The sequence below is a fragment of the Desmodus rotundus genome, chromosome 12, assembly GCF_022682495.2.
Source record: "Desmodus rotundus isolate HL8 chromosome 12, HLdesRot8A.1, whole genome shotgun sequence".
Taxonomy (NCBI): Eukaryota; Metazoa; Chordata; class Mammalia; order Chiroptera; family Phyllostomidae; genus Desmodus; species Desmodus rotundus.
This window is the reverse complement of record NC_071398.1, coordinates 6,923,457-6,944,734: the sequence shown is the minus strand read 5'-3', so window position 1 is coordinate 6,944,734 and position 21,278 is coordinate 6,923,457. Positions and strand designations below refer to the sequence as shown.

General features: G+C 51.4%; 1 protein-coding gene across 3 annotated transcripts; it reads right to left on the bottom strand.

Annotated features, from left to right (window-relative positions):
• Positions 1–401: 401 nt before the first annotated feature.
• Positions 402–6,447, bottom strand: IRX6 (iroquois homeobox 6). 3 transcript variants are annotated; one of them, XM_053915499.1, is made up of 6 exons: positions 5,726–6,447; positions 4,466–4,723; positions 3,655–3,764; positions 3,148–3,455; positions 1,684–2,301; positions 402–778 (listed from the first exon to the last, which is right to left on the bottom strand). In XM_053915499.1, the coding sequence occupies exons 1-6, from the start codon at positions 5,768–5,770 to the stop codon at positions 771–773; spliced, it is 1,347 nt and encodes a 448-aa protein (XP_053771474.1). In that variant the 5' UTR covers positions 5,771–6,447; the 3' UTR covers positions 402–770. The 3 variants fall into 3 exon arrangements, with proteins under 3 accessions (XP_053771474.1, XP_024407266.2, XP_053771475.1); XM_024551498.3 differs by having other exon boundaries at positions 402–775; XM_053915500.1 differs by having other exon boundaries at positions 1,684–2,298.
• Positions 6,448–21,278: the final 14,831 nt, after the last annotated feature.

Genomic DNA, 21,278 nt, shown 5'->3' with positions numbered 1-21,278 from the left:
CCCACCCGAGGAGCGCGGGGGTCCCAGTGGCCAGTGCCAAGGGACGGCCGAGAAGATCCCCATCGCCCCTCCTCCCGAGGAACTTAAAACTCAAGGGCGAACCAGAAAACACGTGCAGCTTCCAGACATATCTCGACAACTCCCACCACCCCCGACCTCACAGATGCGCCCCTGCTCCCGCACACACGAGTCCGCCCCTAGACAGCCGGACTCAGCGATCTGGCTGCGCCGCAGAGCTCCGTGGGCCGAGCAGCGGGCGACCTGGCCTTGGCCAAACGCTCGTCCGTTTGCGTCGCTGCGAGTAAGGGACTGAGGTCTGCAGCCCACCCCATGGTCCCGACCTCTCCTGCCACCCCTGTCACAGAGAGGCCGCACAGCTTAGGTTCGCTGGATCGATTTTTAAGGACACATGAGTGGGGAGGGGGAGAAGACAGGTGGTCCTTAGGGGCCGGGTCGGCTTGGAGGTTACAACGTGGGGGAGCGAGAGTGAACAGGAGAGGGAGCAGCTTCAGACCCTGAAGCCAGAGGAGGGAGGCAGACTCGCCCGGCCTTCCCCCAGGTGCCCTGCCACTTCCTCTGGGACCCGACACGGGGCGGCCTGCCACCCACTTCAGTCCTGCGTGCAAGGAGGGCCTGTAGGAGGGTTTCTGTGTGAAGGGAGAGCCCCCAGCTCTTGGTGAGGTCTCCCAGCTTCTTAGCGTGAAGGTGAGTTCGAAAAGTAGGGCTAATTTCCAAGATTCTTCCGCAAAAAGCAAATCGCACCCGTTGCGCTAACCTGCTGAGAGAGGAAAGGTTGATTAAAACCCGAAAGCCGCTTGGTGGCAATTCCTAGGAAATCGGGAGGTCAGTGGTGTCTCCTCCGAAGGGAATCAAATGTCTAGAAGCAATTTGCTTGCCAGAGGTAACATTTGGACCCCGTTATGTGTACATTCAAATAACAATGTAACCCAATTTTCCAAGCCAGCAGCTAATCCTGAGAGAAATTACTACAAAGAGCAGAATCTGACAGTAATTGCTGGAGGCTGCCAACTGCTTGGGGGATGTCCCTTTGCGGGGTGAAGTGTCCTTCCACCAGGCAGGGCCAGAGAACCAGCCCCGGGAGGGGACACTGATGGGCAGTCACACCCTGCTTCGGAGTGAGGTCTTGGGGCTGCACGCTCTCCAGAGGCAGCACCAGCCCTGGACTACCCTCCCCGGGGTGTTAGCTGGCTGCAGAGGGGAGGGCGAGCTCTCTAGCGCGCTGGCTTTAAACCGATTGTTTGTGTCTGGCCCCGCCCTTCATACTTCTCAGGAAGAGCTGGCAAACTCTTGACACAAGCACAGCCGGGGCCAGCTGCCCTCCTCTGAAGGGCGGGCGGGAGACCAGGGCACCTGGGCCAGAGGGAGCCCACCTGGTGCATTTGGTAGAACACGGGGCAGGAGTGCAGAGATGTAGGTTGCGCATCTCGTCAATGACTTACAAGTGATCCTAGGTAAATTACAGCCTCCCTTAGAGCTCATCGCTACTATTTTGGCTTTAAAATGAGGGGAAACTAGAAATATTGTTTCTAAGCTCCCATTTCAGAGAGTACTGTGGGACCCTCTAGTGCCAGGGCGAAGAGCCAGAGAAGGTGTTCAATGGCTGGACAGCACGTGGGCAGGTGTCTTTTGGACTCATTTCCAGCGCCGTTGGGGGTCCACTACCTTCTGCTCCAGACGGGTACTGGCACTGCACGGCCGGCTCCCTCCGCCGCGGGCACTGCGCGCAGTTCGGGGGCGGCCCCTGCAGCGCAAAAGTGGGCTTTCCAAAGGCCTTGGCTACGCGAGAAGACTCGTCACATGCGGAGTCTCTGGGGACCGTGCGACGCCCGCCCAAGCCTGGAGGCTGTCCGGGAATCAGATGGCACTCAGGACTTTGTGGCTTGGGCGGGGTTGGAGGCGCACCTTCGACAGCGCTGGCTGCCGCAGTGTGCGCCAGAGACCAGATGCGAGGTTTCTGGCTGCATGGGTAATGCACGGTCAATGCGGGCCCCCCTGGCTCCGCCCGGAGGAAGTCAGCTTCTCCGGATCCCGGGGGCTCATTGAACGAGAAGCGGGGCGCCGCCAGGCCGCAGTCCCGGCGCTCCAGCCGGCCCACGCGACCTGCTGCACATTGCGCAGGCAGAGACTGCACGTCCTTATGGAACTCAGCCAGCCTGTCCGTAGCTATGACTACTGCCTCCTCTTCTTCGGCCGCCTCCTCTTCCTCTTCCTCCTCCTCTTCCTCCAGATCTTCCAAGTCACTCAGCCGGAGTCCCTGAGCTTCCTGGCTAGCAGCAACTTCTGCAGGAAATCAGGAGCGAGTGAGAAAAGCCCCAGGCCCCAAGGGAAATCCACGGGAGTGCCCATCACTGAGAAGAAGCTTTTAGCAAGATGCGCCCTGCAGCCAGAGCATTCTCGGAGTCATTCACCAGGCGACTGGACAGACCGCACCACCCCTTACCCTTGCCCCTGGGCTGGTGGCCTGCCCCTGGGGAAGTTTCCACCTCCGCACCCGCCTGGACCCCACCCCTTGAAAGTCTCCTCCCGTCCAGTGCGCCTCCAGACCAAGGACACCCACAGGTAGCGGTGCTGTCTAAGACCCGAATCTCCGTTTTTCAACCTTATACAAGCAAGGGGATTGTTTGTTTAAACAATAATAATAAAATAAAAATAAATAAATAAATATGAAACAAAGAAAGAAAAAAAAGCAAGGGGAAAATTTCTACCCAGTTTCCACGCCCACAGGTGGCTGGTGTGCATGACGTATAGTGCAGCAAATGTTTACAGTGTGCTAACTACGTGACAGACATCGTTTAGGCATTAATTTAGGGGAAGATGCCTTCTAGAAGGAGCGGCAATTCTGGAAGGGGTCACGAAGATCAGTATAGCACAGTAAATAAAAGGGGCTGACGGCAGAGAAGGACCGGAAATCTACCCTGGTGTAGGGGGCCAGAGAAGGCTTTTCGGGATGGGGGGGTGGCACTTGAAAGTCCAGAAGCAGCTGCTTCTGCAGGGAATTTGGGGCAGAGGGCACAGAGCAGGCACAGGCCCTGAGGTGTGCAGGGGGTGCGCGTGCAAGGGGTAAGCCAGGAGTGCCTTCTGTCACACCTGCCCCACAGGAAGGTGGGCAGTGGACAGTGTTGGTACCTTTGGTGTCTCCATTCAGGCAGCCCTGTGATTCTTCTGCTCCACTCCCCGCCCTCCTCTCCTCCCCGCCTTTGTTCTTGGGCGCCCATGTCATCTTGTTCTCCTTCTTGAGGCGCCGGCGTGCGTTGGCGAACCAGGTGGACACCTGGGTGAGGGTCATCTTGGTGATGATGGCCAGCATGATCTTCTCGCCCTTGGTGGGGTAGGGGTTCTTGCGGTGCTCATTGAGCCAGGCCTTGAGCGTGCTCGTGGTTTCCCGGGTGGCATTCTTCCGGCGCCCGGCGCCACTCAGCTCCATGGCTCCATACCTACAAGGGGCAACCTGGCTCACAGTTGTGGGGCCAGCAGCCTGGGGTGGCAGGCAGGCAGTGTGCAGCCTGGAAGTGAGGCTCTGCCCCTCTCCCTCCCCACTCATCCCTCTCCCCACGCTCTGCCCAGATCAGCCCTACCTGGGCATGGGAGAAGGAAGGACTTCCTACGCCACCCCCAGTGGGCCCCACGCCTTACCGGTCATACTGGTATTGCCCCAGAGTTGGCTCGTAGGGACAATAGGCTCCTGGCTGTGACAGGCCGGGCGTAAAGTTCCCTGCAGTCTCTTTAAATTCATACTGTGCATTCTGGTGGGGGAGGAAGAAAGACTTCTGGACTAGCTACAGTTGGGGAGGGGAAGAGGTGGGGCAGTTGCTAAGGGTGTGAACTCGGAGTCAGTCTGGTTTAAATCCCAACACCACTACTTGCATTGGCTGTGTGATCTTAGGCACAGTTTCCCACTCCGTGCCTCAGTTTCCCCTTGGTAAAATGGGGATAACAATCGTCCCTATAGGTTATTGAAGAAGAGTGCTTGGCAGAATTCCTGGTGCAGAATAAGCAGTAAACAGCTGTTATTATTACTGTTAGTACTGGCGTGTTCCTCCCTCTACCACCGTCCCCACCTGCTGGGGAAGTTCCCTGCCTCAGGCTTCTTGGCAGAGCTGTTCCCTAACCCTTTGTGTTGCTGTGACTCTGGCTAAGGAATTGACCTCTGCACCTTAACTTCCGCATCTATAAATTGATTAAACTGATGACGCGCCTACCTCACAGGATTAATAGAAGTGCAAATGTTTTCCAAACAGTATGGACTTCTGCAAACTGTCAAATGGTGTAAAAATGGATTGTCCCCCTTACACACAATCCCAACCACTTCCTGTGCGCGCCCTTGTGCATCCTGCCTACACGCCCACTGGAGCAGTCCCGCTGGATTCCCCCCGCAGCTGCCGCTCCCACCCCCAGGCCTGGCGGGTTCTGGCGCACAGACCCAGGCCCCACCCCGTGTACTCACCAGCGCCCCGTACAGCGCGGGCGGCTCCGGGCTGTAGGGCAGGTACCCCGGATAGCTCTGGGCCGCTGCAGCGGCCGCGTAAGGGGCTCCGTAGATGCCCAAGGCCGCGCCCAGCTCCGGCCGCGCGCTGCCCAGCAGCCGGCTGTCGTAGGGTGCTAAGCAGAGAGCCGCGGCCTGGGTGGAGCCTGAGGCCACGTCTGCGACGGAGCACGGGGAGGATTCGCAGCAAGTGGCGCTGGAACTTGCAGACACCAGGAACTATGGGGGCGGCAGAGGGGGCACCGGAGGTCAGAGACCGGCGCCTCGGGCTGGCGGGAGCCAGCGGCGGAACTGCCGGATCTCTCCATTCACCATTATTTAAATGCCACCGTGTGCGGAGCATTCGGCTGAGCACTGGAACGGGAGTTACCCGAAGACGCAATTCATACAAATTGCCCTTAGAGACACTCGTAAGCCTTTGCTAAGGTTTCAGAGTCCCAGGGCGTCGGAACATTGGGAACACTCTGACAACCGAATTCCAGAAGACAGACTAGGCTGGTTCCCTCGCATATCCCCGCCCCTTCCCTTCCCATCACAGGCTCCCACAAAGGCAGAGCTAGAAGTTGGCCTTAGAGACCTACATCACGAATCACACCCACTCCCATTTTGTAGTAAGGGCATGAAGACCAGAAAAGTGCAGACTTGTTCAAGATCGCAAAGCGGGGCAGAGGTCGGGCTGGGGCTAGACCCCAGGAAAATACATCCCATACTCTGGGGAGAAACTGGAGAACAGTGGTGGGTGACCCCAGAATTTTCCCAGGAAACCCTTGTCACAGCACAAGACCCACACTGGTCTGGAAAATGGAAGGAACCAGAAGCACAGAACTCGGACGGACCAAGGAAGGGGGATGATGGGCACACAGCCGGCAAACTGTGAGATGGGCAATGCTCTGCACTGGAAGTCTGTTTTTCCTGAGACTCTCCTGGCAACCTCGGATACCTGTACAGTAAGGAGGCCTGTCTGGAGCATCTCTGAGATCCCACCCACCTCGCTGAGCGCGTGGTCAGAGTGTCCAAGTTTCCCCTCACTGGAGTGGACCTTCCTTAGCTAGGGACTGGGGATGTCAGAGAGGACTGCGGTACATTACGCTCGTCCCTGGTCCCTCTAGTTTCCCGGGAGACTCGCGCAAGAGAAGAGCCAAAGGCGCTCAGGGGCAGGTGCGTTCCCTGGGCACCCCCTCCATCCAGTCCCTCCATATCTCCCATGGAGGCGCCTCTTACCTGGGAAGCGCTGCCATACGGGTGTCCAAAGTGCGGGAAGGACATGGTGGCTGTCCTTGGCCCGCCTCCCTCTTCTTTTGCTTGTTCCCACCTCAGCCCCGCGGTTCTGCGTCTCCAGTCGTGTGCAGCCGCGGCTCCTTACACGGCTGCGGGTGCCCAGCGCCGGTTCCTCCGCCCGCTTGGCGCTACTGGAGGCAGAACCAAGAGCAGTCCGACTGCCAAGTCCTGCGCTCTAGAAGGCGCTCTACCGGCCCGAGTGGTCCGGAGGACAGAAGGGCCCATGGATGGGAAGGGAGAGGATGCGGGTTCCCAAAGGCGCGCGGTAGCTAGGCAAGGTGAGGCGCGGCGTGGGGCTGTGCTGCTCTCGAGGTGTCCCAGTCCAAGGTGGCCAGAGGCTCAATGTGACGTCACGGTAATCCCGGGCCCCCAGGCAGGCTCCCAGGCCCTGCGGCCCCGGGCCACCTAATGTGCCAGGGACAGCCAGTCCGTGCGCGCGCGCGCGCGCACTCTCACCCACACTCACACTTGTTCCCGGAGGTTTGTGCAGCTGGTGAGGAATGTCAAAGACCCTGACCCTCTCTGCTTGGCGCTGGATCCTACTCCTTTTCGCCTTACACTCACGCGCGCGCGCGCACATATAGTCTCTCCAAATTACCCGGGAGAAGTAGGAGAAACGCCTCCCTTTGCGTCGCGCAGGCCTGGGGCGCAGAGCGCTTACCTCCTCCCTGCGGCCCGGAGGAGAAAAGAAGCAACCGAGGCGGCGAAGAAGGGGAGAATACAAAAGAAGGCACACGAGAAAAAAGAGGAGAAAAGTGGGGGAGAAACGCAAGAGGGAGAAGGAGGAGGGGAGAGGAGAGAAATGAAGAGCCTTAAGTGAACAGAGGCGCCGGGGAGGGGAAGGAACTGGGGTGGGAGAAGGCTGGGCGGAGGATTGCACACCGGCAGGTGGAGGAGAGCAGAGGCTCGGGGGAGAACTCTCCAGCCCGTCGCCCCCGCCCCTCCGCCGCAGGAAAGTTTGTACGCGCCACAGGCCCCCTGCTCCTTGGGGCAGCGCGGGGCGGCGTCGGCGAATCCCTCTGGCCCGCCCGTCTTTGTCCTCGGGGATCTGGCTCCGCTCTCCAGTCTCCCCAAGTCTAGCGGGATTCAGGCCTCCAAGCCCTGGCCTTTGCTAGGGCCTTGACCCCGGGGTTTCTCTGCAGCCCTACGGCCTTCGACTAGGCCAAAGAGCGCCCCCTCGAGGCCAAGGTTCAGGTCCCTTCGGATTCTAACTGGAAATGCGCCAAGTCTGACCCCTGGCACCTGAAAACCTTGCGCTAAGACGCCTGGGCATCTCCTTGGAAGGTGAGGCTCCGCCGCTTTCCTGCGCACCGGCCGCTGTGCCCAGGGGAAGCGGGGAGCTGCAGGAAGGCGCCGGGGCCGAGCTGCAGACGCTGCGCTCCGCTGGGGGTGGCGCTGGCGAGCCGCGGTTCAGCTGCCCATTCTCTGCGTTCCGCTCGGACGTCTGGCTGGGCCTAGCGGCCTGACCACCCTGCTTCATCCCAGGAGTCCCCAGGGGGGCACTGATGGGCGGAAGAGTCTGTTGGGGCAGGGGAAGTGGCTGCGTCCTCAATGCCCGACCCTCCGGAGAAGCGGCTGCAGTTTGCAAGCACCGTGGACTTCGCACACCCGAAGGCTCAACCCCCAGGCCTGGAGGAGCCCCTTGAGGGCCTCCAACCCTCGTTGACTGGGGACAAAAAGGAACGGGCGATCTGGAGATCTTTGGCAGATGCTGCCGGAGTGCCAGTGGAACTCCGACTTTCCGATTTGCAGGCCCGCAACCTCGGAAAGCCTCGCCTTTCACTCACGAGGTCACCGCGCTGTACAGTTTACAAAACACTCACGCTCTCCCAGGCCTTCACAGCACCTCTCCGGAGGATTGTGGCGGGCGGGGGGGAGGGTTGGTCCAAGGGCTCAGTTTTAGTTCCTAAAACTGAAACGCCAAGAACTTGTGGCCCGGAGGTTAGGGACACCCTGGGTCTCTGTCCTAGGTCCTTGAGAGGTGAGAAGGAAGCCCATTTAACCAGGCAAGGTCTAGGACCCTGTTGGCCTCTGGCACCTTGCGGAAGGGATTGGTAGGCTAGGAAGCCAGCGACCTCTTTAGAACAACATCTCCAGCTTTTTCTTTTCTTTTCTTTCTTTCTTTCTTTTTTATTGTTGTTCAAGTACAGTTTTCTGCCTTTCTCTTTTTAGATTCTGCAGGAGGCGGGAGGCACTACGAGAAGCCGCAAACCACAGGCTTTGCCTTACTTAGATAAACAGGAGGACAAGCTCCATTCTAAATACTGACAATTCCAGGGAGGGTCTTTATTCTGGAGAAACCTCGCGTTCAACCCGGGAAACTCCTGGTTAGGAAAAGAATTATGGTTATCGCCTGATTGATTTAGTGATAAAAACTCACCGTAATAGCTAGAACTCTTGATTTTTCAAAAGGCACTTCGGAGCCATCCACACATTTGCAGCTTGGATACATCTAAGCTATTTTTTTTTTAAGTGAGAATTGGAGAGAATTCATTAAATTAGTCCCTGGGGGAAGATTACTGCTAATTAATTAATTGCAAACATTTCCAGAGGGAAGGTATGTCAATTGTAAAGTAATAAAATTAGATAGTTGAAATCCTTACTCAGCAACTTTGATTGCCCATTCGTTCCCAAGCAGGGTTTTTTTTTTTTTTTTTATGACAGAAAAATGGGGACTGTGGTGGAGAAAAAGCATTAGGTCTGTCCCTTGGCGATCTGGTTGCAAAGGAGAAACTGCCACATGGAATGTATTGATTTTTAGTTGATTTATAAGACCTCTGCGGTATCAGTGCGTGCAAACGGCCTCCAGGCCTCCCTTTCCTCTCTGCTCTCTAGGATTAGAGAAAAGCAACATGGTTTTTCAAAAGAAAAAGACAACAGGAGGAAGAACAGCGGTGAAGAGAACAGGTTTCGTGTTCAGGTGCCTTTTTCCATTGTCTTCCTAGTTGCTTTTGGTGTCAGAATGTCTCCCCTGGAGGGAGCCTCCCACTTCCAGGCCTGGGAGACCCTGACTGAGCGTTTCTTTCCCAGGGAGAGGTTGTGCCCACAGCGAACCTGGCCTGGGCTGCTGACATGTGGTCATCACCACCTTGAGTATTTAGTAGGGTTCCCTAAAACTGGTTCTTAGGAAGTGTGCCTATTCTTCCCATCACTTTGGGACTCCACTGGGGACCCACATCAAAACAAAGCCAGCGGTTAACCTGATGCCAACCTCTGTCTGGCATAAACCTCAGGTGGAAAGAAGTCTGTTTCTTGGGAAGCCAGAATCAGGGACCCGGCAGTGGCACCTGCCCTCGCACTCCTGACTGTTGACAGGCACTCGCTTCAGCATGGGAGTGCCCTGAGCTCCACCTTGCTGGCTTGTGATGGCTTTGTTCAGTGGTGATTCATTTGGTTGTGGGGAAAACGCCCAATTGTATATGTGTACACAGAGAATTTTACTGAAGCAAGGAAATTAATCTATGAAATACAGACCCTCCCAGTTATGTTTAAGGGAGTCAATTGGGTGAATGTATTTGAAACAATGGTACAGATTCTTTTGTTGTGTTATGCAGCATGCCCTGGTATTTCCTCTAGCTGCTCATTAAAACAAATAGGAAACAAAGTAAACAATCAAAGGCCTATTTGGAGCAGGGAGGGTCTTAATAATCTACCTTGTTTATTTCCATGTGGTTTTGCTTTAAATGCATTGGAGGTCTCAGCAGGCAGAGTAAAGGATGTGTCTGACAATAAACTTGAGTGCAAGTGTCTCTCCCTCTCACACACACAAAGGAAAACAAATCATACCGCGTTATTTTGGGTTAAATGCCCACCCTTTCCTAGTGATTCAAAAAGACAGCAGATTTTGACCAGGAGAAGGACGGGAGATAACCCAGAAATGCCCCCAAATCAACGTCAAATGCCTCATGGTTGGACTATGAGTATATGGGCAGAGTAAGATAGAGGAAAATGTAGCAAATAATATTGTTCAAGCATGGGTTTTTTTAGGGACTGGTTTTGAACTGAGAAGAATGAAATTCCCTCCAATCTATGCATGAATGAACAAGTCCATCTGGGCAGACACATCTATAATTTATACTGACCAGTCACCGCAGGTCTCCCCGAGAAAAGCTGAAGTGAACATTAATTGTTTTGACGGAAGGAGTGTGCGTGGCATCTGATCGTGAAATGCAGTGAGCCCCTGCCTTGCCTGGCTACATATTGTCACCAGCAACTGTGGCACAGGGAGGGGATATGAAAAGGCAATAATTCCCAAGTGAGCGTGTTGATGTTGCCTGGCAGGAAGGTGGCAAATAGAAAGAACGAAGTTTTGGATGAATTAAAAGAAACAACTGAGACTGAAGGCAGAGACCCAGCTCTGTCAGCAAACCAAACCTGAGCTCGGAGTTAAAGAGGGTAGCTTATTCATAACACAATTCCTTTGCCTTCACCACATGCTTTGGAGCCTTCCTAACCGTCTCTGCTTTTTCTTATTTAAGGCTCATGATGAGGAGGTTGGAGAGGTGAGAAGCAAATCCAAGATCACATAACCCAGTGGATGACAGAGGAGGGGCCAGAATCCAGACCTCCCGACGTTGGGTCTTTCCACAGATCATATTTCAAACAAACGGAGAGCCCGACCCTGCCGGGAGATGTGGCTAACTGCCGTGGGATGAGAGAATTCACATGCAACTCTGGATGACATGGCATAATTTAGCAGGGAAAATATCTAAAGAGGAGCCACTGGGGGCACCTGAGTTCAGGGTCAATGTTTTTTTTATCAACCTGTGTTATGAAAGAGCTTATGTAATAAATTTGGAAGTTTTAGAAATTTGGTATGGATCATCAATCAAAATGGAAAACATCAAGCAGACCCAGCTGTGACTAAGTAACAAAACAAAAACAGCAACCAAAAAAAAAAAAAAAACCCAAACCCTCACAAACATCCAGCCAGGGTTATGTCTATATATGCACATTGGTTTAAAAAAAACTATGAGTCAAATTTAGTTAGTGGCTATTTCCAGGAAGAGGAAACATTTTTCATCTTTTTGGTTAGCCTTGTAGACTGGGGAATTTAGGGCATTGGGTACTCCCTTTCCAAGTAGGTGTTTTGTATCGAAATTCTTGATTGTTTTATCCTGTGGATGATGGCAGCTTTCTCCCGATAAGCTCAAGGCGTCTCATGTGTTTTCAAAGAATTAAAATGGAAAGTGAACAACAGATGTAAGGCTTTGAAAGCAGGGAGCAGTTTTTGAAGGTCAAGTCTTTGGGGGAAAAAAATGCATGGAAGGCATAAAGGCCTTGAAGGGACAGCAGGTGACTCCCTGAGGTAAGGGGCTTCGGTCTTTCTCCCCTTTGTGACAGGGCCTAGGCGTGGTCGTGAGGGTACCGCTGGGGACAGAATCAAGGCCTGGGCAAATGGGGCTGGGCTTGGGTGGCGCCGGCTCTGACTGAGCTGCGTTTTCCCACGCGGCCTTGCTGACAGTCCCTTTATACAGACTGACTTATAAGGACTTACCAGTTTATAAGGATGTTTTGTCATCCTTTCCCTTAAAGGGTTGGCACAGTCGTAGACTTTAAGGTTTCCATTCAAATATGAGCAGCTTCAGGCGTCCACATTTTTGTCTTATTCGTGGCATTCTGTGTCCCTGTGGTCTCTCCCACGTTTAAAGTGGGCTATTGAACTGATCGGGAGCCCTGTTTCTGGAGCCACCTGGGGCCCCTGCTTCAGGGAAGCTGGGACCGTGGGCGATGTCACGTACTGGCCACGGTAATTTATGACAAATCTTCACAAATCAATAAAAAAATATGCGAAGTAGATCATTTTTAAAGAAAAAAGAAAAGGGAAACACAGGAGACGTGCCCATTAAGGGCACAGCCGTTCCAATACCTGCGTGTCTGCTTGGGTCTGCAATTAAAAACATTCTGATAATAAATCTCCTTGCAGTCCCTTGTAATGCTTTTAACTTTCCTGAAGGTTCAAATTGGTATCCCAAAAATGTGCCAGGGCTCTCACGCGGTATTTTATAGACTCATAAATAAATACGGCAATTAATCTCTGCTGTATTTCTTTCGTCTTTAATGACAATTTATTACGGCATCCACCCACTCGGTGCACAAAAACTCTAATGCACTTAAAATCGGATTTCAAACCAAACATTTTATGGGAAAATATAGTATTGATCATCCATTTAAAGATATCACGAAGATGATTCATAACCTGCTATAAAAAAAGATCTCAGGAGGGCCTCACAAACGAGCGAGGTGGTGAGATAGTCTATTCATAAAACCAGAGCGAGTGGACCCGTTCCTCTTGTTTTCTTCATTTATCTTCGACTTTGCCAGCTCTGATGACTTTTGCATGTTGCTGTTTTATAAGAAAAAATCCCCTTCATGACATTTTTCATAGTGACAGAAGGTTGTGGAATTTCTGTTGCGATTTTCTGTTGAAATCCTGTCTGCCAGAGAGTTTCAGGGCCCATAGAGAGGTTTCTGCTACTTTGTAGTCAAAACTGTCGCATGGCCCCCATTGCGGTGATTTGCTGTTGACCTACCGTGCTGGTTCTAAGCCATCCGGTGCTCCTGATGGTCTATGGTCCTAGGGTACCATAGATGCTTGAACATCTTCTGTATGCACACAGTACCAAGTGCTAGCGAGGCTGTTGGAGAACCTGAAGGCGCTGGCCTTTCTTTTCAAGCAGCATCCAGCCCTTCTGGGAAGAAAAGCACATATCATTCATCCAGCAGACATTTATCAAGTGCCCACTAAATGCCGGGCACGGTTCTCGGAGGTGAGGATTCGTCACTGTACTAACCAAGCTTCTGTTCTCATGCAGGCTCCATTCTAATGCGTTAACTATTGCCACATCATTCTGGAATCGTGTATCCGGTGCCACAGTAATTCGGGAAAGTGACCTGATGTTTCTGGAGCTATCACAAGACTCTAGACCTGAGGGTAAGCACTTGGTATGTTACCCCGGATTCATTCCTTCAGTAAGCATTTATTGAGCGCTTGTTATTAAAGATCACCGAGTTAGGGGCTGGGGATTTGGTAGTCCGCAAGACAATTAAAATCCCTGCTCCTGTGGCGTTTATAGTGTAGCTATAATATCCACCTGAAATTGGAGAGCGTTTGTTCTGTTTTATAGAAGCGGGGGCCTAAGAGGGCGTACCTTGCCCGGTGTATTAGAACCAGTATTGAAATTCTGGGGTTGAGCTCAGGCTGCTGCTGGCTTCCAAGTCCCAAGAAAAGAACGCATTTTTCAGATAAAATGCTTAATTGCCAAGATGATGCCATTTCAAGAAGGGACCACCTCCCTTAATATGCAGTTGATCTGGCCACTTTGTTCCTGTTCTGCCATGGGGGGTGGCTCTCCACCTCCCCCGCCCCCCGCTCCCGGAATGTGGACTACCTGCATAGAAACGGAAAAGCTGGGGCAGCCAGACAGACGTTTGGTGTCTTTGATGCTAGCACTTTGGATACATAGCTGATGTTCTGTTTCTTTTTAATTTTTTTTTTTACGTTTGACTTCAGCTGATGACCAGTCCCATATGTAATGTCTAAATGACTAGGGAAACACATCTCTCACACGTCTTGGTTGATGGGTGTGAGGGACCGAGCAAGACCAGGGTGGAATTTAAGGCCTCGGGGCCTCGGCTGCTTCAAACCCACCCTCAATTCCTGCTCTGTGTCTTACAAGTTCATGACTTGCTCTTTTCCATTCTCCCCGTCTCTCTGGGGGGTAAGACAGGGGAGGGGTTCTTACTCCCTTTTCACAGATGAGCAACTGAGGGTTCAGAGGGATTAAGCCACTGATTGGGCCCTGCGGCTCCTCCCATCGCTTACTCTTCTGGTTTTGCGATGGGATGTCCCCTGGAGGTTTTACAGCCGCCGTGCCTCCGCTCCCTGGTTGCTCAGGTTTGCTCCAACCAGCAGTTCTGAAGATGAAGAGACTCTGCCGCGCTCACATCAATCCCACCGGCACGGCACTGAGCAGGAGACATGAGTCCACAGTGACCGAGCCCTCCATTCGACCTGGGTGTGGCTCTCCTCGCCTGCTTTCCTCCTCTGCCCCAAAGCTGGCGTCTTCCGGAGGCGGTGCCTAGGACTGCTCCGGGAGCCTGCGGCTTGGAGTCTGCAGAGACCGAGGCATCGGGTTCAGTGTTTATCTTGTGGCCGGGAGAAAATGAACTCGACAAAGACAGCATGAAATACACGTGTGGGATTAGACTGTCAGTGCGGACCAGAGAGCATAAACTATTTCTCGTGTCACTTTCCAGCTCGAGGGCAGGGACAGAGCGGAGGGGAAACCTGCAACTCTAATTATGAAATACACATTGATACACATATAGAAGGGAAGCCTGAGAGCTCTAACCACTAATTTTAGATATTAACCACTAAAATTCCCCCTCCATTATAAACACCACAGGGCTATGGAAAAGCAGTGTGGGGATTAAGGGCATCTTTCTGCTTTGGGATTAATTTATTGCTCTAGATTAAGCAGTGAGCAGAGAAAGGGAAAAGTGATATGGGGTTGCCTCTCTGCAAAAGTTAAACAGGAATAATGGGAGAGGTCCTGTCCCTTGGCTGTAAGCGCTTGATGATGAAGAATAAGATGGCCGAGAGCTGAAGGGAGCAAAGCGCTGATTCCCCAGGAGGCTTTGGACAAGTCTCTTCCCCTCTGGAAGCGTTGGTTTGCCCATCTTCCAAAAGGAGAGCTTGAGGCCGATGACCGGCAAACTCACCCAGAGCTTCCATCTTTATGGGAGTCAGGTCTCGCTTCCTTTCCCAAGACTCTAAACTCTTCTTCTACCTGGGAAGTTCTTTCCATCACGGATGGTGCATTACCATCGTGTGAGCATCTTTAAAAAGCGTGCACGCTCAGCCTCACCCTCTGAGATTCCGGGCAAGCCTGCAGTAGGGTCTGGACATTTGTATTCATGAAAAATAGAAAATAAAAGTCGAACACACACATGGTAAAAGACCCGACTCCCTGTGGGAGCTGGGATTGATTGTCGAGCGGGTACCTGCTCCCTGCTTCCTCCTGGCTGAGCACCCTGCTGTTGTCTCGGGTACCACATGCCCTCTCGGCCCCTTGCTCCTGACTCTCTGTTATGTTTTGCTACAGGGCAAGAGGGCCATGCTGTGTGAGCCAATTCCAGCCGCGGAGACTTAGAGGAAACCTGGGTGGAGGGTCCTGGGGAAGCATTTGTTTTCACGGTAAAAGAGGACAGAGGCAGGGGTGGCAATTCCCTCTCTGTTTGAGTCTTGAACACGGACAGGGTGACGGGAGCGGAAGCATCCACTTCTTCATTCAGCAAATGTTCATTGAGCACTGACTCTGCTCCGGGTAAAATCCCAAGGTGCTGGGATACACCCGGGAACAAGACCAAGTCCCCTCCTCACAGAGCCAACATTCTGCAGCAGAAGACGGACAGGGCGCGGGGGTAACATGTAGAGATGTAAGATAAACAGAGATGCTGTGGAGGGAAAAATAAAGCAAGGAAGGGGAGCTACTGGGAAGGCACTTGCACAGAAGCAGCCAGGGAGCCCGTCAACCACTGCTTTTGGACTTGTAGTAAATGTCAGACAATTAAACTGGTTTTGTTTCCATCTCTGTTAATTGGGTCTTCTATTACTAACAGAGGAATACGGTCCTGAGACAGGGGAGTGGGGGGTGCAAAGAGACAAATAAGCCACCTGATTATTTCAGCTCTCCTCTCCAGAGGCATGGACTCCTAAGAGTTTCTGGGCTGCCTTCCAGAAATTTTCCATGTTAATCCAAGCCATAAAAGTGGAAGGTATATTTACAAGCTCTCTCTTCCCTCTCTGTCTCTCACACACCCACAGAATTAATGATAGTATAGCAGGGTGGTTGAGAGTCTAAAGGTGGCCGCCTATATAGCATAGAATGGTATAGAGGTTACCTATAGCGTGGCTTTGCCACTTCCTGGCCATGTGACCTTGAACAAGTTTCTTAGTCCCTGTTTTTCAATGTCCCCGTCAGTAAAATGGACATAATAAGCCTATCTCGCAGATTTCTCCTGATGATTTAATTTCTTACTACAAGACACACCTAGTACTGTCCCTGGTACATTGTAACCCCGCAGAAATGTTTGCTAATTTATATACAGTGAGTATTATTCTGTTCACTTAAGAGTCGACTAATACATCTTTCCAACATGCATACAGATAGTTCTCCTTTTTGACCCCTGTGTAGTATTCCACAGCAAGCAGGCCATCAGTATCTTTTTCTCTTAACGTCCCAGGGGCGTGTTGATAAGGTCTCTTGATGGAGGGTTGTGTTCTAGGGGGTGTGGCCCCCACACAGGCTGGCGAATGGCAAGCAGGGGAATCTGCTGAGAGTCGCCCTCTCTTCTTCTCTGTTAGACGTCCCTTCGCATCTCCCACACTCTCTGTCCCCAGCCTGCACGCCCACCGTTGATGCCCATTCTACTTCAACTCTGAAGAACTGGACCTCTGCAGACTTTCCTCCCATAAGGCTGCATCTCCTAGTTTCCAATGCACTCAAAAATAAATAAATAAAATGGAAACAAGCCCAGAAGTCCTCTTTGTACAGAGGGGACACAGTAGCTGATTTGGTGGCACTAATCCTAGGAGGGAAGCGGTATTTAAGGAACAGCTAGCCTGATGGGGATCACAGGCAAGAAAGAAATCAGACGATAATGATGCAACATGTTAAACACAACGAGGGAGAATGAACATAAAAGGCAATTGGAGTAATTAATTTTAATTAATCGTGCCTTATAGCTGTGTGTGGAAGACAAAGAAGTAACCTGCCTGTGAGCGGCATGCTGGGATTTTAATCAGAGAAGGTGGAGAGGCATTCCAGGTAAGAGAAGAAACAGCTTGTGCAGAGCCATGGGGTGAGCGATTTGGAGATCACAGCATTAGGGTGGATGGGAGGGGCCTGGGGCAGACTGAGGAGGGTGTTGGGGCTCTAGGATCAGCAGCTCTGGGTTCTACCAAGGTCATGCATAACAACGCTGATGAGACACAGCATCTTCTAGAATGCAAACCCTTGCCCAGGCATATGCTCTCAGCTTCTCCCCTGTCCCACCCACCCAGCTGTACCATTCTGTGGGGGCTCCAAAAGAAAGTAGGCGAAGTTGCTGAGTTTTAGGGAGAAATACAGAAAAGTAGGTCATGGGTGGTGGGAAGGCTGAAAAGGATGTGTTTGAGGGTGGGCGGGTTAAACGCCAATATGAGTTCAGGTTTTGTTGGTTGCTGTAGCAGATGGACCCTGTCTCAGTCAAGTGGAACAAAAAGATAAAAGGGCAAATTGGATACCCTACTTGGAGGAGCCCCATTCAGAGATCTCAGCAAGAGGCCCAGGGACTTTCTCTCCAGGGGGCTGCCATTAAGGAATCTTGGCTTCCAATAGCTATGCCCCTTTGGATACTTGTCATAGGGAGTGAGAGAGAGTATCTGATTGGTCCATTTTTGGTCTAGTATCTTTGTGGCTGGACCAATCAGCTGTGGCCACAGAATGGCGGGAGTGATGGCCCAAATTTGGGCCCTGAGGGTGGGGGTAACTGTTGTGTGCCAAGTAGCACCTCCCTAATCCAAAGTGGGGGATCAGAGAGTAAATCAGGGCAATTCCCAGGAATGAAGCAAAGCCGTCCTGCATCCAGCGCTGGAGGGGGGCGGTTCGAGCTACCCCTGCTGGATCCAGGCCCTCAGACATTTGGACCTCCTGATTTACGAAGGCAACAGGAGCCAGCAAATCCATTCAGCACACATGAAATATGTCAAGTGAGGCACAAGGGACCTGGAGCAGGTCTTACAGAAGATGGATTTACATCTGGCAATAAAACCCCAACTCCAGTAACCTTTGCACTCAGGTCTGGATTTTGTCTGGATCTTAAAGCTTTTATAAGTGTTTAAGAGCATGAACTCTGTAAGGGTGGAAATTTCTCTTGCTTTCTCTCCCCCAGGGACCAGGCTGCCAGAACGAGGCTGGGGGGCCTCCGCCTTTTATTCTGCTAGTCCTGGAACTCTTTGCCTTGGGGATGTTTTATCTCTTGCCCACGGATGGGCTTGGCCTCACGGCCTCTTAGGGGATGTGCCTCACCTTGCTGAAGTCTAGTGTCCTCACCTGTGAAATTGGGGTGTTCCTCCCAACCTCATAGGGCTGTCACGAGTGCAAACTCCAGAACATACCTGAAAACACTTTGTAAAGTAACAAATGAGCAAATACGATTATTTTGTGGTCTTGCTGTCGCTGAGCTTTGGAGGTGGAAACTGTTGCTTTGGGTCTCGGCTCTTGTGTCTCTGAGCCTCAGTCTCCTCATCGATGGGTTGGGGATAACAGTGCCCATCTCGTGATGTTATTGTGAGGGGTAACTGCTAATGCATGCACGTGGTCTTGTCAGGGTCTGACGCAGGGCCAAGGCATAACACAGGACAACCGTCCCCACCTCCTGTGGGTGTGTTCCAGAAGTCAAATCCAGCATTCATGGTGGATGCAGGTGTCGGAGTCTAAGAGGCCACTGGCATCTCTTTTTGTGGCAGATATTTCTAGGGTGCATCTGTATGCTCTTCCCCTCTCCTTCCTGGGCAGGCTGGGGACAACACGCTCGAGCCTCCTTGCAGTTAGATAGGGCCACACTACCCACTGGGCCACAGAAATGTGAGTAATGAGAGTCCCTTCCAGGCTGAGGCGAGGAGAAGACTCTGGATGAGATGCCCGTCATGCTCTTCCCTTGTGTCTGCAAATGCTCAGGCCTCTCCTTGACAGGTGGAGCCGCTGGATCCCTGAGGCGCCCCATGGAGGACGGAGGGCTCTTTAGGATTCTCAGACTTGTAGCAAACTTTGTAAACTTTAAGCCATTGAGGTTTGAGAGGCGTTTGTTATTGCAGCATTTCTAACCTGCCCCAACGAATGTACTCTAGTCTGTCGCTGGCTACCTGTGTGATCTTGGGCCAGTCACTTAACTTCTGTGAGTCTTACTTTGTCTATCTGCAGAACAGGGTTAAAAAAGCAGTTACTCCTATGGTGGCTAAATGAAGCGATGCACGTGAAATGCTCGGCTTAGAGCTCGGCGCACAGAATGTGTTTGATGAATGACGGCAGTAGGGACGGTGATGTGATGGTGATGATGAGGGTGACTCAGAAGCTGGATGCGGTACCTGATCGAAGCCCTCTGTTCAGGTAGAAGAACCTAGACGGTCTCCAACTCTGGACAGGGTTGGAGAGAACCTTCTCTGGCACATGTTACTACATGGTTTATTGTATCACGTGGCATCAATTAAGTGCCAGCTTCTGTGGTTGTCAATGCAACTTCCTGGCCTGTATCTACAGAAAAGAACAGATACAATAAAGTTAGCCTTGTTTGGAAAGCTGTTAACCAGGAAGTTCAGCCAGCATGTGCCCTTCTATTCTTAGTGTCAGTCACGCCTTTTTTTGTCTGATGAGAATGTGACATCAGACACTGGCGGAACGCTGCCACCATCATGGGATGAATGAGAGCTGGTATGTGCCCTCAGGAGCTTGAGGTCCGTGCAAGGTGTTGGTGGCAATTGCCCTGAGCTGCTGTCAGACAGGAGCAGGTGGTTACAGCCCCACCCTCCCTGCGCCTGGATACCGATACCAGATGCACACGGTGTGCTTCCATGGGAGGAACGTGAATCTCCATTCTAGCTCTGCTGGCTTCTAGCTTTGTGTTTGGGTACGAATCTTGACCTCCGTTGGCCTTAGGTGTTTTATTTTTAAAAGGGGTGGGGTAATAATGGCTACCGTATGATGAGAATTAATTACAATACATGTAACATATCTTGGGCAGAGCTTGGCATTTAATAGATGCTCGGTAAATACTGGCAGTTCATCAACTCTAAGATTCTGCATGATCCTGTACTCCCAACACCTGGGCCATGGAAAGTGCTTCCTATGTATTGATGGCCTTGCAGGCAGAAAAGATGATTTTCCACAATGAAGCACTGCTGGGGGAAAACCCTTTTGGCGGTATTTGAATTATTTGTACCTTTGGTATCCACTTGTGGTTTTGCAGAAACTTTCCTTTATGTTAATGCATGTTCCATTAATTAATTTTGAACCTCTGTCATAGAATTAGGTGACTGACATTTTTCAATTCTTAGCCAGTTATCATTATTGGAGTGAGGCCCCTTCTTGCTGACTTTATTTCCTCCCGTTTTTGTGATTCCCCATTTCCACTCCCCTCCCATGATAAATATGAAATAAGGAACATGGTTTTGTGTGCTTGTGTATGTTGCAGTTTTGTGTAATTTATGTGTATTGGATGGAATTGAAAATCCCGCTCTTTTCTGCTTTTCTCATGATGTATTCAATTCTGGGGACCCCCCCTTATTCTATGTGCATCAAGGTCACTGTTCCTCACTACTGTAGAATATTCTCTGTAGTCACTTCTTGTTAACCAGAAAATTGGACTTAGCAGAACACCTTTCCTCCCCAGCCAAAACTACTCTTCTAGAAATGTTGTCTTCATGTCGTACTGAGTCAATCAGTCATCCAATTAGGGCATCGTGATGCTATTATACCAATAACAATGGCACACCCCCCATGCCCATGTGGAGAACTAGGGTGGGACATTAGAGGAAGAGAGAACTAAAAGCAAAGTTCTTTGACTTGACGTCTTCCTGTTATGTGTATGCCAGCACAGCCTGTTTTTGGCTACATGGCACTTTCCTGTGTTTTAAATAAATATTCCAATTTACATAATTGAAGGGAATTTTCATGGTGCATGAAAATATAAGCTCGGGGTTGTGATGTCAATTAAGACGATTTGTAACCCACGGGGAAAGCAGCCTTGAATTCCCCGGCAGGTGACCTAGATTCAAGGGGGGCTTCTGCCTCTTGTTAACGGAGTGAGTTCAGTCAAGCTGTTTAACCTTTTCTGTGAAGGGGAAAGTACTAAATACAGGGCTGTCATAGGGTTAGACGGGATAGCAATTAGATGTGCTGGAGAAATGTAGCATCGAATCATATATATATATATATATATATATATATATATATATATATATATATACATAGTTTCAAACATGGAGGTTTAAAATGCAATGGAATTAGCACCCGTTTGAGGGCCTGCTCCGAAGCGCCCCTTTCCCGTTAGGCATCCATGGAAGACTCTGCTCATTGAAGCTGACGCAGCCGCACGACACTTTTCAACTCAGCTCTCCAGGAAGACTGCCAACCGACTAGAGCTGACTTGCGCCCCACATTTCCTACTTGCCATCCCTGATTTAGGCTCTGTGCTGGGTGCATGGGGGAAGAGCAGAGATGAGCGTGGCCCCAGGTTTGCCTTCGGGAAGTTTCAAGTCCTGTGGGAGAGACAGACATAGTTAACTCCGACACAAGACAGAGTCTCATCTCATGAGAAATCGTCACAGTTCTTTGAGATGCAGAAGAATGGGAAATTGACTCGGTGGATGGTCATCAGTGGAAGTTTCTTTCAACTGGGGCTTCGAGGTCAGAGAGGATCTGGGAGGTGGATATGTGGTGGGGAGCCTCTTAGG

What these genes read in the sequence shown, in the direction of transcription:
- IRX6 (XM_053915499.1), bottom strand. Translation starts at nt 5,770, where the DNA reads ATGTCCTTCCCGCACTTTGGACACCCGTATGGCAGCGCTTCCCAG. An exon ending in CGTATGGCAGCGCTTCCCAG is followed by an intron (nt 4,724 to 5,725) that starts GTAAGAGGCGCC and finishes CCGCCCCCATAG; the next exon opens with TTCCTGGTGTCTGCAAGTTC. An exon ending in GGGCAATACCAGTATGACCG is followed by an intron (nt 3,456 to 3,654) that starts GTAAGGCGTGGG and finishes TGCCCCTTGTAG; the next exon opens with GTATGGAGCCATGGAGCTGA.